The sequence below is a fragment of the Drosophila willistoni genome, chromosome 3R (genome assembly GCF_018902025.1).
Source record: "Drosophila willistoni isolate 14030-0811.24 chromosome 3R, UCI_dwil_1.1, whole genome shotgun sequence".
In the NCBI taxonomy this organism is placed as follows: Eukaryota; Metazoa; Arthropoda; class Insecta; order Diptera; family Drosophilidae; genus Drosophila; species Drosophila willistoni.
Genome location: NC_061086.1, coordinates 9,074,533 through 9,090,418, shown reverse-complemented (window position 1 = coordinate 9,090,418; position 15,886 = coordinate 9,074,533). Strand labels below are relative to the sequence as shown.

The following is a 15,886-nucleotide window of genomic DNA, read 5'->3' as shown; positions in this document are numbered from 1 at the left end:
AACAACAACCTACACACACACACACACACACAAAAACTCACACATAAAGCAAATAAAAGCAAATGCAATTTTCTCAAAAATGGTTACTTATAAAAAATTGATACACACAACTGAACACACAGTACGTTTAGGTGTATGAATAAGAAAGGCGACGAGGAGATGGAAGATCTTTAACATATGTATGTTTTGGCGCTGACTAGGCGAAAGAAGGTTGCCCCTAGGCAACCAAATTAAACATATTTACATACAATTTCACGTATACACTCATTCGCGGAAAATACGGTGGAAAATTGTTCAATCTGAAATCTCAATGTTTTTGCGACAATTCTAAGAATTTTATTTACAAAAATTTGTTTTTATTTATAGCAAATAGTTTATGACGCTTTCCTTACTGTTTTTTTTTTCAACTTCCACACACATTTAAGTCCTTATATGTAAGTAAAATAGATAGAAAGAGAAAGGTTGATTTCAGGAGTTGAGTGACTAAAGTGCGAGAGAATGAGAGTAATTCTTGCACTTTCATTTGCCCTCTTTTTTTGCATGTGCCAAGTGTAAGAGAAAGACAAAGAGAGAGAGATGATGAGAAAAGTCAGCGTGCTGCGATTCCTGCACTTTCTCCCGCTCCTGCTGTTACTGAGGCTACAAAAGAAGCTGCCACTACGGGATCGCTCATCAGGTTGTCTCGATTGTCCTTATTCTCTTTTGTGGTGACAAAGCAGGAATTGTCAAGCAAGGTGAGTCATTAATTTTAATTTTAATAAATTTCTGTTTGCATTGATATTTAATTTTTCAACTTTTAATTGCTTTAATATTTATTAACTACTTACCTAAAAATTATACTTTGCTGGCAACGAACTGAAAAGTTTAAGCCAAACGTCGGCTTGAGGGTTTTGTCTATCATATTTTTATATATTCACCTATAGGTACATTTAGACATGTGTTAAAATTTCTTCACCACAAAATACTTGACTGGGCGTGTTAGTTACCAGGGGAGTCAATGCCAATGACGCCAGTCTTGGCGCCACATGTTAAACGGAGCCCCGTCTTAGCCTTCTTTAATGGGTTGGCATTTCATCAATCTGTCAATGTGATGGCACGGTTTATGAGAATAAAGGTTGGGCATTTCGAATTGGCATTAAGTTTTTCTTTCCTTTTTTTCATTTGAGTAATGTGCTTTATTCGCAAAAATTCTTGTATTCAGACATTTATTTAAGTAGTTATATATTTTATATTGTGTATAAGCCATATGTATTTTCATATTTACACTTAAGTTTCATAAACATTAATACATTTATATAATTTGTAATTTCTTTTCTTAAGCTGACGAAGGGTATTTGCGAACGGATTGTAATGAGGCGGGAGCCAAGTGAGGCGATTGGAAAGTCTCCAGGGAAAGAAGTCACGAAATATTTACATTTACAATTCATTAGTTTTAAATGTATGTATGTATATAGTAAAGTTAAAAGTCTTCTTTTGCTTATAATTGTAAGGGATGAATATGAATGCAACATATGTATATATATATCTAGAATATATCTAACTATATGAATCTTCATTGAACTGACACTGCAGAATGAACTGATATTTGCTAAATCTATGTTATGATATGGATCCATATTCATTAACAAATCTTGTAATACTCGATAGCGAAAACAGTTTTGATTTGGTGCTGGAAAAGCAATTGATTAAATGAAACAAATTTCATCATGTAGTTGAAACAATCATCATTGGTCAATGGTCGTGATGGTCTCAAATGGTTACTCATACGTCACGTTGTCAGAGACTCAAGGAGTCTAAGATCAACAAGGGTTATTGAACTAACAATTACAAATATATTTACACGGTGACAAATATGAAACTATTTTTGCGGATTCTTTGTGCTAATCATCTTCCTATCTATTGTTGGTGTACACAAAAATGGCTGTGATAAAAATATATAAATTCGAGACAATTAGTTCGCTTATAGCCAGGTTCTATCATTGGTTGTTACATCATTAGCATTTCCCGAGCCTCCGATATTGGTACGTCGATAATTATTGTTATAGGGCGAGGAACAGACAATTTGCGTTTGCATTTCCACGCTCTCGACCAGAGATGGAGGCGGATTTGGCGGTGTTGACGATGATGTTGATGACAACAGTGGGGGTTGCTGTCAGGAGAAGAGTTGGCCTGAGGTGCTGGTGCTGCTGGTACCAGTGGTTGTCTCCGCATTGATAGTGGATGAATTTCCTTGGATTTGACTGTGACATTGACCCGGCCAACGTTGTTGCATTTCCTGTTGATACTGAGACGATCTTCTGCGATGCAATATCTCATGGCCTGTTCTTAATGTGGCACTGCGCAGAGCTCCTGAAACTTTACAATGTTTTCTGTGTGTGCAGCATAAACGAAGGAGTAAACTAAAAACTTACCACAATGTGAAATTCGATGCGATTTGGGTGAACTGGGACAGGCATAGAGTATTGATTTCTGTGTATCTAATAACAAAGGAACCTCATTAATGCATTTCAGACTACTAACAGGTTCCCCCGGACATGTGTATGTGTGCGTGTGGATAATTGGTGCTTACCATTTCGCTTGATGCGATTGTGATCCGGAGAACCCGAGCAAGAATAACGTGATGTTAGATTTTCCCGTCGGCTAAGTGACTCTGCGCCCAACCGTACAAACGGACACCAGCGGAAGACCATTTTAAAGCCATAACGGAACCTGCAATCAATAAAATCACCAGGATAAACAGGATAAACATTGAATTGAACGAGAGTTGCATCCGTTCAGTTAGGAAGACTAATAATAGAAATGCACACAAAATGGAATGGTAGAGAATCTCACTGAAATTCCTAGAAAGCTCCAAGCTGCGAGCGTTCAATTTAATAAACATAGTTCCTTGGAGGAAATGTCATTTTTCTTTAGCTAAAGCTAATTTATTTTATGCATTTTTTATCAACAAATTTTCCTTGAATTTATTCATAATATCGCAAACCCTACTCCAGCCAGCCACCTGAGCCATCACTTCAATAATCCATGACATATGAATGAATTGTGTGAGCCCGAAGGAGCAGAAGTTTCCACCCAAAAGTATGTCAAATGCTGGCTGCTTGATTTATGCTTGGCTATTTTGCTGTTGTTACTTATCATTTTTCACTCTCTCGTAGATCGACCCACAGACTGTCGACAGTTCTCTGTGTGCAACACAATAATAATAATGCGAGAAAACTGAAAGGGAACAAAAAAGAAAATGGTTGGAAAAAAAACACCTCCAACCTGTCGACAAAGTCGTCGTCATCATTTGCATAAGGGGCGCCGTTGCTGCCATCGTCAATTGATGTGGAGCTGTTGTCGACTGCCAGCTTTAAGAGTGCCTGTTTGTTGTTGTTGTTGTTTCTGATGTGTGGATGTGGAACTTGTATGCACGTACATAGCTCATCACAATAACAACAACAACATACAACAAGTCACACACTTCTAGAGTCATGACACATCTACATTTCGCAGTCATTGGCACGCTGACTGAGCGAAATTAATTGCAATCAGTTACGTTTTTCCGTTTAACGGATGTGCCACACGGACGCGCTAGCATCAACAGTCAATTTACACACACACACACAGACACACTCACTAACTATGAGGGCTATAAACACCTAAGGAGTATGTGTGTGTGTGTGTGTGTGTATAGAGGACTATAGGCGATCCTGATATCTAGTCAGCAACAGCATTAATGTTAATTGTGGTTGGCAAATGCTGTAAGTTGATGTTGATGATGATGAGGAGTACTTCATTTCCGGGCAAAAGCCAACAAGTGAAGTCAGTTTCTCAACCAAACCATGAACCCCACCAACCAACTAAGAAACCAACTGACTAATTTGTCAGCGGGACGCAGTGCCATGTCAAAGAACACTACTACAACTAGAACTTGTACTGCACTTAGAGCACTTAACACACAAGGCTCCTTCTCTTGCTTGGTTGCTAATTCAACCGCAAATTACATAATTTGTTGTGTACCCTGAAAATTCAAAGGCATAAGAGCAGGATATACATATACACAAGTGTGTATGTGTGTGTGTGTGTGGCATGCTTCTTTCAAATAAATGAATTGGACTTACCGCGAATTCATCCAACAGTATATAATGGGATTGTACATTGAATTGCTCATGGCAAGCCAATAGATGGCCAAATAGAGTTCCTGAATAAATGGCTCAGACGTTACATCCGGATAGCAGGAAGTCACTATGAAATACATATGAAAGGGTAGCCAACAAATGGCAAATATCGATACAACCACTATCATCATTTTGACCACCTAAGAAGAAAGAGAAATAATTGTGGCGACAAGATTTTAATAGATTTTGTTTTTATTCACTTACCCGTCTCTTACTTCGCACATTCTCCACTTGCCTTGGCATATACTCCCCTATGGTCTTTGAGCCCCACAATTCGAAACCCACACGGGAATATGTCACAGTCATGGAGACAATGGGCAATATGTAGGTAAGTATCATGATGAGTATGTTATAGCTAAAAAATAGAAAATAGTGTAAGAACATCAACAGAGATCAAAGATAGTGTGTTAACAAGCTAAATAGACAGACAAAAGGGTCTTTAAAGCCCTTATCGTTACTCAATCGTACATTGTTTGTTTGTTTGTTTGTTTTTTTAGCAATTCATTTTTATTGGCCAAGCAGCAATTTAGTGAGTGAATCTAAATTTAATGGCCTTGCATGTGACACAATGCATAACATAGGGGACATACATACATACATACATACATAGGATACAAAGCTTCTTGCAAATTGCCATACAAAATGGCTGTAAACAGAAACACGTTTTTTTATGGTTACATTGAAACACTGAAAAGCAACCCAACCTACCCAAACCCACTGTGGGCTACAACTCAATCAAAAATACGTAAAGTATACACAAAGAATTTATGTGTTTTTAGTGTGAATAGTATTAGATTAGATTTGCAAAGGGGAATAATTGACCAAAAAGCAGTTGTCTTTTTTATAAATTTAATTTGAAAATTTTTAATATGAACTTGAGTACTCTTGTGTTTCATGGCCGTTCATAATGGGTGCTAAGTTTTAAGTTTTTTTTTCCTTTTGTACACTTATCATATTGTAATAAAAAAAATTAAATTTTATTACTGCTCTTTTGGCCCATAGTGCGTCTATACGCCCATCCGATTCTTCTTGATACACCCGCCTTGTTTCAGTTAATGTCGTTTGTATTTTATGTCAACATTTTTGGTTTGGTTTCACTGAGTTCCGCTTTTATGACTTGCATTCTTTATGCTCCCCTCCCACACCCATTCCACATCCCCTTGGAGATAATCTGATATTCTTGTCCAGAGCTCTGGCAGTGATTGTCCTACAGCGTTGGGGGAATCTTACTCCATGATTTCCTGATTTATTGCATCTTCATTTCACATGCAGCGAAATGCGTTGGGTTTTCTTTGTTTGCTCTCTCTTCGATTTCTTTTGACTCCCTTCATCATCACGCACATGTGATTCCAGGATATGAGCTAGGAGTCCTGTTCAGTCTGTTAAATCCAGCAACAAGAGGGAATTTACTTACATGTACTCTAGCATCGAGTGATTCATGGGTCCATCGGGCCATTCGGGATAGCAAACAATTCGTGTGTGATTTGTTAGAGTTTCCGTCTTGTAGACTAACATCAGGGGGCACGAGATGACTGTCGAGGCAAGCCAAATAATCGCTGCGATTGCCAAATTGCAACGCTTGCTCATCCGTGGCTGCAATGGTCTCATGATGGCCACGTATCTGCAGGAAAAATGGCCAAAAAGTGTGCACCAATGTTAATGGATTTATCAAAGTGCGTATGAAATTGTGGGTTGAAGCTTTTGGGCCTCTCTTTTGCCCGAAAAAGGGGGAAAAAAGAGCCAACGACTACCATAAGCCGATTACAGTAATTCGCATGGAAAACCCCAAAAATGCTCATGAACTTTTGCCTGGCATGCAGTCTCTTTTTGGCCTTTACGAACAAAAAGTGTACAGATTAATTTAATGTTCACCGTTTCGGTTGGATCTTAAAAGCCAGTTAATAGGTTCGAAAAGTTTAAAGAAAGAACCAATTAGCTGATCTGACTGGATATGACATTGTTAATTTTTCAGTAAATTGAACAAATTCGTTTGAACTGAACCTTCTTATTGCATTAGTTATTAAGGTCGAGGGATAATAATTATTAATAGTAGGTCCAAAATTGACCTGTCTAGCGCTTAACGAGAAAAAATAGGATATTCTTATGCTTTAAGAACGGCTATTAGTCACTAGCTGAATAATAAGACCATTAACTAGGCTAGAGGACTAAAACACAACGATTTCATTTCCCTCCCTCCCTTGGACTGTCATGGTCAATAAAATGTTTATAAGCATTTAGTTCTATTGAAAACTCAACACAGCATAAAAGGCAATTTTTATATACTTTATGGGCATTTAATTTTGAAAAACACATATCCTTTGGGTGCAATAGGCCAGGAATTTTTTAAGGTTCTTGTCAAAATTTGATAAATTTATGTGTTGAGTTTTGCGACAGGTAATCGATTACCAAATCCCCATAAGATATTTTTGTGCTCAATTGAAATGGGTTAACTTGGGTTAACTTGGCTTTTATATGTATATTTGGAAGGGTTCATGTTGATGATATGCTCCCATGGACAAACATGAGTCATATTAAATGTACTCACTTGAGAGGCTCTCACATGATTGATAAGATGCTTCAACACAAGTTAGCTAAGGGTACTCACCTGTCAATGGCAATGGCCATTAATGTAAAAACCGAAGCACAAATGCTCAGCATGGCTATGAACTGTGATAGCTTGCAGTAGAATTCACCAAATGGCCAATCGTTATCCAGCATATAATAGGAATTGAAGGTTACATTCAGACTCGAGACCATGGCATCCGCAATGGAGAGATTCACTGAGAACAAACAAAAACCAAAGCTGCTTTATCAGTTCGAGTGGCAAAATTAGTCTCAAAACAAAATTATGCGACAAAGCAAACAGCCAAAGAGGCAAATAAACAAAAACTTTTCTAATTGCGTAAAAAAAGGTGAACTAAAAAAAGAAATGAGAAAAGAAAACCTTTCCTTTTTTTCTGTGTTTTTTTTTTTGGCCAGCCGAAGAATTGCCTTGACTCGAGTTTGGCTTTTGTTTATTTATGCGTTATACATTTATAATTAGTTGGGTACAAAGTGCAGTTGCTTTCTTTGCTTATTGAGTGCCAGCCATTTCGGCAGCCGCCACTCTTAAGACACTCCAAGACAGTGCTCACAGTAAGTCCTCGCCATCATTTATTACTTGACATACTATTTCTGCCAGCATGGTAATCTGAGGCGTAACTTCAGGGTTTGCCAATTTGATCAGGCTAATCCTAAGCATTTATTGTCAAAGTTTTGTTAATGAAATTCAAATTGGTTGACTATTGAACTTGAAATCTGATTGTGGTCTGCTCGTATACCAATTTGCTCTTGGATTAATTAGCTTCTTTTGAAGATTTAGAAGTTTTTGCTAGGAATGTCCCATCTACGCCCCTGATTGTTGGTATGTATTTTATTACATTTTGCATGTAAGGCAACGATTTACATGCCAATGAATCAGCAGACAACAAGAAAACGAACATTTTCTTGTCTTTTGTTTACTTTTCATTATCTTCTCTTTGTGCACACACACACGCACATAGACATATCTGTGTATATATGTATGTTATATACCTACATATAGATAAGGCGTCAAAAGCAACAACAATAAAAATAATGTTCTACTATGAACATTAGGCCCATGTCCCAATGTAGTTCTATTTTCCTTTATTTTTTTTTTCTTTGCTTCTTCTTTTCGATGACGCCTACAACACGTCGCGACGTGTCGTCAAGTCTGTCCTGGCAAAAGGTCCTGGCCGCTAGCTATTCTACCCTAGAGGCCTGGTCTTGTCAGAAGGCCACGTAGCACGAAAATCGATTCAGCTTCATTTTAATTAATAACAAAAAGAGAAAAATCCTTCAAACCAACGAATCGAGACGAAAAATTTATGCTCTAATCGAAAAAATAAAGAAAAAAAAACTTTAACTATTTAAATTGAAAAAATTTTGACAACATTTTATATAAGAATATTTTTGTTTTCGGTAAGATTTATTTCTTCTAATGTCCTTACACTTTGAGTATTTAGTCATACCCTTTTCGTAACAATTATTTTACTAGTTAGGGTAGAGTCATAAATGGCCACCTAACTCAAACAAAAGATACAAACTCCCATTGGTAATGAACTCGAGACAAGGATTATCGCCAAGTCAGACCCCAACCCACTGCCTTCGCCCCTGTCATTCGTCTCCACTTGCTCGGTGTCTGCTTTCTGAATTTGAAATTTTCATGCTACGAAATTATTAAAACGTCAAAACTTGTAACTAATAATGATTGCCAATGTGTATTTAGAAATGCAAATTCCTGATCCTTTACCAAAGCCAAGGCATTTCAGAAGCTTAACGGGCATTTAGTTTGCATAATAATAATCATTTCAGAAACAACATCCGATTCCATAAAGGAGAAGATTCCACACAAAAGGCGAGCCTGCTTGGCAGTAAAAAGGTTCTGGTGGATTGGGGATGGTGTATCCATGCTGGTGGTGCAACAATTTTGTCCGCCTTCATTCCATCCATTGTTAACTTACAGCTGGAGGGCAATATGAGCTAAAGGATGAAGGGAATGGTGGATAGCGATGGATGGCGGAATGGGGGATTATGTTTCTGTTGTTCTTAGTGCATTTTTATGCGCTTTGTTTTTAATGGTTTCGGCAATGTCATCGCTGAATACCAGACAGATATAATGTAATACTTATATATGTATATGTATATTCTTGCCCTGCATATAGACACATAAGATAGTAACTAAATGAAAAGATTTCTGACATACAGAGCAAAATAAAAACAAAGTTAATGTCGGTAATATCATTATATTCATTACGGAGATGGAATACTAAAGAAACTTTCACCCTTACCACCCACTCTGATGGGTCTCGTTCTGCAAGGTCAACTTTTAAATCATTTAAATTATTTGCTAAGCTAAATCTAGCGATTTTATTTGCTTTAAACGTGATTTAAAACCAATTCAATTAATTATGCTTGTAAAAAAATGGATAGATGTTTTTTTGCCTGGCCAACTTCTTTGACATGTTTAACAGTTTTTTTTTTCTTTTTTGCCTTGATTTTACTGCGTTTCTGATGAACCGTGTTCAAGCAAAAGTGCAATTAAGCAACTTTCCAAAAGTTATGTGTATGCAAATAAAAATTAATTAAACAAAATACACTATGCCACGGTTGCAATCATCCAAACAGTTTCGAATTAATTGAAGCGAATATTTGCTGCACTTTTCAAAAGTATTTATGATGAACTGGAAAAAGTTTTAATACTCTTTCACCATATTACAAATTTAATAGAAGGATAAATTAAAAATGTAGACTCTAATTAGCATAAAATATTCTTAATGCTGTTAATTTTAAACAAATTTCAACCTTTTGGCAGATTTAAAATTTTTAGTCATTTGAGCAAGGGTTGTAGAAAATTTGAGGTAAATGACTTAAAAGTCATTCCGCAAAGTGTTTATTATTGAATGTGATTACAATTTCATTTTGTGTTAATTAAGCAAACGTTTTAATTAATATGGCAAGCTGATTGTGTCGACACGTGTCAAGAATGGATAATGAGATAGAGGCCAACACCGAGACCAAGCCCGACACATTGTGAACTCAGAGCAAGTGTTGAAAGTGATCAGACCAATTTGTAGATATTATGTACCTATTAATGCATCTATATTTAAGTTGATTCTTGTCTGTGATTTTAGTGAATTTTAAGCAAAGTGCCGTGAAGACCATACTAATTTTAGTTGTATATGCATAGTTTAATTGGCAAACGTGGCGTATGCTTGATGTGTTTGCACTTGCTCACCTATGAAATAGTTGGTCACCGTGCGCATACGTTTAGTGGTGAGGACGATCCAAACGACAATTAGATTGCCGCCCGTTGCCACAATGACCATGCCGCCGAAAAGTATGCTCCATAATACTTGACGCCACCATGGCACTACAAATGCAAATGTGGCTGTGGCAGCCGCATCCTCATCGACATCATCCGAGCTTGTGCTGAAAGATGGCGGCAAATAATGAAAGAAGAAAATTAGTGACAACGGTATTAAGTGTTTTTGTATGTGTATGTGTGTGTGTGTGTGTGAGTGGGTTATGTTTCATTTTCATGTTTTTGGCGCCCCTGCCGGATGATGATGATGTGTCTGCTTCTATGTCTTTGCCTACTTGTGCGTGGGTATGTTGTATATGTGCTTGTCAATGATGGTATGTGTGAGAGTCGACAGGATGTTGTCGCCATTAAGCTTGTGTAATTGTGCGTGCGTTGACAAATCCGTGTATTTTTCTGCGCCGTCTGTCACATAAAACTTTGCTGCTTGCTGCTTGCTGCCTGCTGCCTGCGTTTGAGTTTGAGTTTGGGTCTCATTCTGAAGTCTGACTCCGGCGACCCATTCACACATTGCCGGTTTTGCTGTCACCGTCGTCATCTTTTTTTAATATTCTCGTTTCTCTCTCTCTCTCTCTCTCGGCAATTGTTGACTTAGGCTTGAAGTGTTTAAATAGGCATCCCCACATAAAGGATTTTTCTATGGCGCCATCTCTCTGGCGTTTAGTTTGCAAGTTTGTTGTATGTCTATGCATATGCCGACTTTATTGGTCACACGTTATGCACAGCTCGTTAGGGGTCTCCGGATACTGGATACTGGGCCCAGCAGCTGAGTAATTTAATATGTACGCCATATACTACGTACATACATACATATGTACACTCTGACATGACATATGCATGGTCTACAATGATGATGGCTAGGGTCTGGGTGACATATACATACTCCCTTCAGCTGTTGGTCATTAAGGTTTGCCCACTCTTCTCTCAACCCACCAATTAAAAATATGCCCACATAATGTTTTACTTTATGGCCTCATACCACCAGCAAGTATAAGGCCGACAGGATTTGCATAAGTTCGCTCTTTTGTTTATGGGGCCTAGTGCCAAAGAGGATTATTGATTTGTCTTGTGGGTGGCTAGTTTCAAACGATGCCAAGCCTAAGTCAAGAGGGCATAACGAATTATAGAAAGAGAGTGACTCTGGAGACGGGGGAAAAAAGACAGATGAAAAATAGCATTTCTTGCAGCTACAGGCAAAAGAAAATGTGATGGTAAAAGAATATAGACGCTTTTTTTTTGTAACTTGTTGTTGCTGTTATTTTTGTGGTTTAAATTTCATATACCCACAGGATAGGTGGGTATATGGGTTATTCCTAAGCCGCTTTGCATTTTATCTATGAACAAATATAAACAAAAGAATTGAAATTGTAAGAAATTTACACATTCAATAATTTTGCTACACCCATCCTTTTGTTTAATTTAACAAAGAAAACACGCATACAAAGGACTTTTTGAAAATATTCTGCAATAGAAACTAGAAGCATTTTGGAACATGAAATTTGTCCCTTATAAAATTAATTTGCCAGCCAAAACATTAATTTTTGCAATAAGTTTCTCAATGAGATTATCCTTGAGACGACTTAAATGCTTTTTTACAAACATGCAACAAGGAGCTCAAAATCTAGGCTGATAATTTGATGTAACTATAAATAAATTAATTCTAGATTATAATAGAGAGATTTTTGAAGTTTTCAAAACGTGCTGATGTTTTCAAGCTTTACGTAGTCATTTTGTATTTCTAACTGATGTATTTTTCTAGCCTTAAAAGTTTTTTTTTGGTATCGAAAATCGTAATATATCATGGTATAAGTTACAGGGCATACTCTTAGTCTAACCCATGCTTGTTTGTACTATATTTGATACTTCTTTGCATAAATCTGCCGCAGTGGTAAATACAAACAAATAAACAGCTCTAAAAAAAACACAAACAATGGGACAGCAGCAAAAGATACTTGCCACTCGAGGCTGTCATTCGGTGAATGAATGAGTGAAGGAGCGAGGCATTGGCAGTTTCGGGACTGGCAAATAAAAAGGAAAGGCAGGACTTGCTTCGGGGAATATCTTTTGCGACGACAACGACAAACGCAGCAATGTCATAATAATTATCTATCTACATATAGATTTCAGTGTGTGTCTGTGTGTGTGTGTGTGTGTGTTTGTAGGGAAATTTTTTACTGCAGTAAAGTTGACGGCAGACGGCATTAAGGACGCATACACACACACTCACGTAAATATAAATGTGAAATTTGCTTTTGCTTTTGTGTATATGTGTGTGTGTGTATTGGTGTGTTTTCCTATTTGTTCAGCCGCATGCCTCGTCAATGTAATGTATTTGAAACGGAAATAAAAAAACAAAATAAAAGAGAAAAAAAGAGAAAACATATAGCCCATGACTGGGCGGAGTAAACGGAAATGTTTGAATGAATGAAATGAAATGACTATGGCTATGGCTGAATGATTGAATGACTGAATGCGGCAATGTTGCGTCATTAGATATGCATGGCTAGCTCCATGCCACAAGTAAAGACACAAAATAATGGCAAGACCAGCCCAGCCCAGCCCAGCCAGGCGAAGGCAAGGCAAAGACAACTTAATCAACTTAAATCAGAATCCTATCAAATAGGGAGTCCTGGTGGCTTTCTGATGAATGTCCATCCCATGCATGAGAGCTTTAGCGAAACTGAGATATAACTCTTTCTATAAAAACATTTATTAATTTACACAAATCACAATAAGACAGGATGTTCTCCTTAGTTAAAAAAGCCATGCTTAACAAATTAAAATGAAAAGGTACATATCTAAGTCTAATGTCTTGCCTTCAATTTTTTCTTTAAGTGTAGCGTATATGTATGTACTTGTGTTTATGTTTGTGTACTAGACCAAGTCTACTGATTGGATTAAATGTTGGTAGTTGCGTTAATTAAATATTTTTTGCCCCATAATTAGACCCGAGGAATAATTCTATTGCAGTTAGATTGATCTACTTACAGTTTAGTTGAGTTGTAGCCACTCATTGACTGATTGAGATCAAAGATGGGTGTCTGATTGGCCATCGAGATGACACTGCTCATGGCGTTGTACATTAGAATCGAGGGCGTGTAAGTGGTCCAATTGTTCCATTGATTTCCAGCATCCAGTAAATCCTCATCAATGGAGGATTCTCCACTATTGTTGTTGTTGTTGTTGCTGTTATCCATGGCCAAGACAGTTGCTATTGTCGTTTTTAGGCCAAAATCTAGCATACTCTCCAAGTGTATCCAATTGCCTCTTTTGCTTTTTCTCCAAAAAATAAACTTTGTTTATTTTGGCTAATGTTGCGTGTCCTTTTTCTCCTATTTGGTTTCCATTTGCCTTATATATGAATGTATTTTTGTACTGGAAAAATGCCAAGGGAGAAAGTAAGAAGATTTCATCTAATTTCCTTGTTCAAATGTTTAGAAAAGCAATTTTTTACTTTCAAACTAAGCGTTTGATGCTCTTTTTGAATAAAAAACTTTTTGAATTCCTTGCATCCCACAAAAAACAACAACATAATTGTGAGAGTGTGCGAGTAGATGGTTGTGTGTGTGTGTGTGTTTTTCCCCCATATTGATTTTGATTTATTTGTATTTCTTTGTGTGACATTCTCTCGCAAATGGGCCGGGCCTAGGCTCATTTGTGGCTGGTCTCATGTTTTTTCGAACAAAGAAAAAAAAGTTTGTTTGCGGTTTCATCACAATCTTTTAAAATGTTGCTGTTTTTTTTTTTGGTTTTTTTGTTGTCCTCTTATTTACCACAATAGGCATCTTTTTTTAGATACATAGATACTCATCCACCCACTTAGAGATCCTTTTGAAACAAAATTGTTTGCCTGCTTGTTAATGAAGCCTGAAAATGCCCATTAGAAACAGAAACAGAAACTTTAAAATTTATTTACGTAAATTTTCTTGGACAAGAAAGTTCAAAGGCGTTTTACATAATTAAAAGTTAAAAGCTGATCAAAATCAATTAAAAACAGTTGCTAAAAAGCTATTAGCAAAAGAATACTCAATAGTAGAGAATGTGAAAGTTGTCATGGCATAGAAAAGGAGAACACAATGCACAAAGAATCTATTTTAAGCTACGTATTATTTTTCACTAATTAAACGACTTAATTTCCCAAGAATTGTTGACAATAGTTGATTTTCCATAGAGCAAAAATGTGCATTTAAGTCTAAAAAAATTAAATGACATATTTTGAATATTTGAAAATGACTTTCCCTCTTTTTCTCATTGGTTCTAGTCCTTTTCTGGCACCTTCAATCTAATCTTTAGCTTTTCCAATTAAGCTTGTCAATGGCTGAATAGGACAAAAACCACTTAAGATATCGTGGGCTAAAAACAAAATGGAGCAAGAGAACACACAAAAGTAATTCATTTCTCAAAATCCAATTCTCTGAGCAGTTACATTTTATCTGTCCCCTGAGCTAGATTTACCTGTGGCTTTAAGAGTTTCGTGACTCGCGTTAAACGACCAAACTGATAGAAAATTGTTTTATTCTTTGTTTTTTTTTTTTGGTCGTTCTCCTTGAAAATAACTGTTAAACTTTTCGCTCGATGATGAAACGAGAGAACCAAGTCAAGTGGGGGGACCGATGATAAGGATGAGAGGATGTCAACGAAATGATGGCTGACCTGGTCGTACTTCAAGTTTCTTCTGCCATTGACAGATTGAGACAATTGTGTCTGACAGTTGAGCCACTTAAAGTTGAGCAAAATGGACGGCAGGGCTTTATGATTATTGTCAATTTTATGGGTCATACTTTTTGTAATGTCACAAATAAATATTTCAAGAGCCCCCCCTCGCCATCCGTCTTCACGGTATATAAAGTGAAGTAAACAAATTATTTTTTTTTGCATTTATTAAAAACTCAAAGACTCTGGGGCAGAGAGAGAGAGAAAGAGAGTAACAGAGAAGGCGTGTTGCATTCTTTAAACAAACAATGGGAAAATTCAAGCAAAAATCAATTATCGGTAAGTTGTCTACGCTCTCGCTTCGATTACAAATAACTGAGCACACAAAACATATGCCAAAAGTAACAACAAAAATTATTAACAGGCAAAAGGCAAAGTCAATGGGCGGGAACGGTGGGCGTTGGTTGCAATTGGAAAGACGAACGACAGCGATGCAGTCTTAATGAAAAGTAAACAAACTTCAAACGGAATGTTGGCTATAATTGGCAGCTCGACCGCACCGGGCACCAGGCACCAGACACACTGCCAGCCAGCCAACCAGCTAGCCATTCAGTGAGTCAGTGACTCAGTTCCTCCCCGTCAAAGTGACGAAAATATATACCAACAGTGTGCTCGCAAATATTTGCCAAAATAGCAAAATGTGCCATCCCTACCCCATTCTGTCCTGCCCCCCCACCTAAGTGAGTAGAGTTTTTACTCACTCCATTTGATTTTTCACTTTGGCCTTTTTTGTTTTTTTCTTGGTTCGCTTGACTGATGGCTGTTCAAATTGCGTTTTCTGCAATAATCGCAAAAAATTAGATTTCATTTTTGTTGAACTTGAAAAATCGCCAAACTGTCACGTTCCATTGGTCCTGTTGGCTTTTGGCTATGATAAAGTCACTGGCTATTGGCATTCTATGCGGGGCAGATTACGTATACGCCCAGCTGTATGTACTAGCCAACAAATTTTCATTGTCGTGGTGAAAAGCTGTAAACTTTAAATGAATTTGTCTGCCTCTCGGCGTGGCATGCCTCGGCTTGGCTTGGCTTGTCTTGGCCTGATGCGGCCTGGGTCTGGGCCTCGGCCTAGCCTGGGCGTCTATTGCCTTTGTCTATTTGTCTTTGTTGTTGCCAATGCTTTTTCATCCAT

The 15,886-nt window shown here is 37.3% G+C and overlaps 1 protein-coding gene across 2 annotated transcripts; it reads right to left on the bottom strand.

Annotated features, from left to right (window-relative positions):
• Positions 1-1,438: 1,438 nt before the first annotated feature.
• LOC6651523 (tachykinin-like peptides receptor 99D) lies at positions 1,439-13,406 on the bottom strand. 2 transcript variants are annotated; one of them, XM_023180329.2, is made up of 9 exons: positions 13,030-13,406; positions 9,958-10,151; positions 6,766-6,940; positions 5,575-5,781; positions 4,365-4,515; positions 4,104-4,300; positions 2,570-2,709; positions 2,412-2,477; positions 1,439-2,349 (listed from the first exon to the last, which is right to left on the bottom strand). In XM_023180329.2, exons 1-9 carry the CDS (start codon positions 13,281-13,283, stop codon positions 2,153-2,155), a joined length of 1,581 nt encoding a protein of 526 aa, XP_023036097.1. In that variant the 5' UTR covers positions 13,284-13,406; the 3' UTR covers positions 1,439-2,152. The 2 variants fall into 2 exon arrangements, with proteins under 2 accessions (XP_023036097.1, XP_023036096.1); XM_023180328.2 differs by having other exon boundaries at positions 1,440-2,355.
• Positions 13,407-15,886: the final 2,480 nt, after the last annotated feature.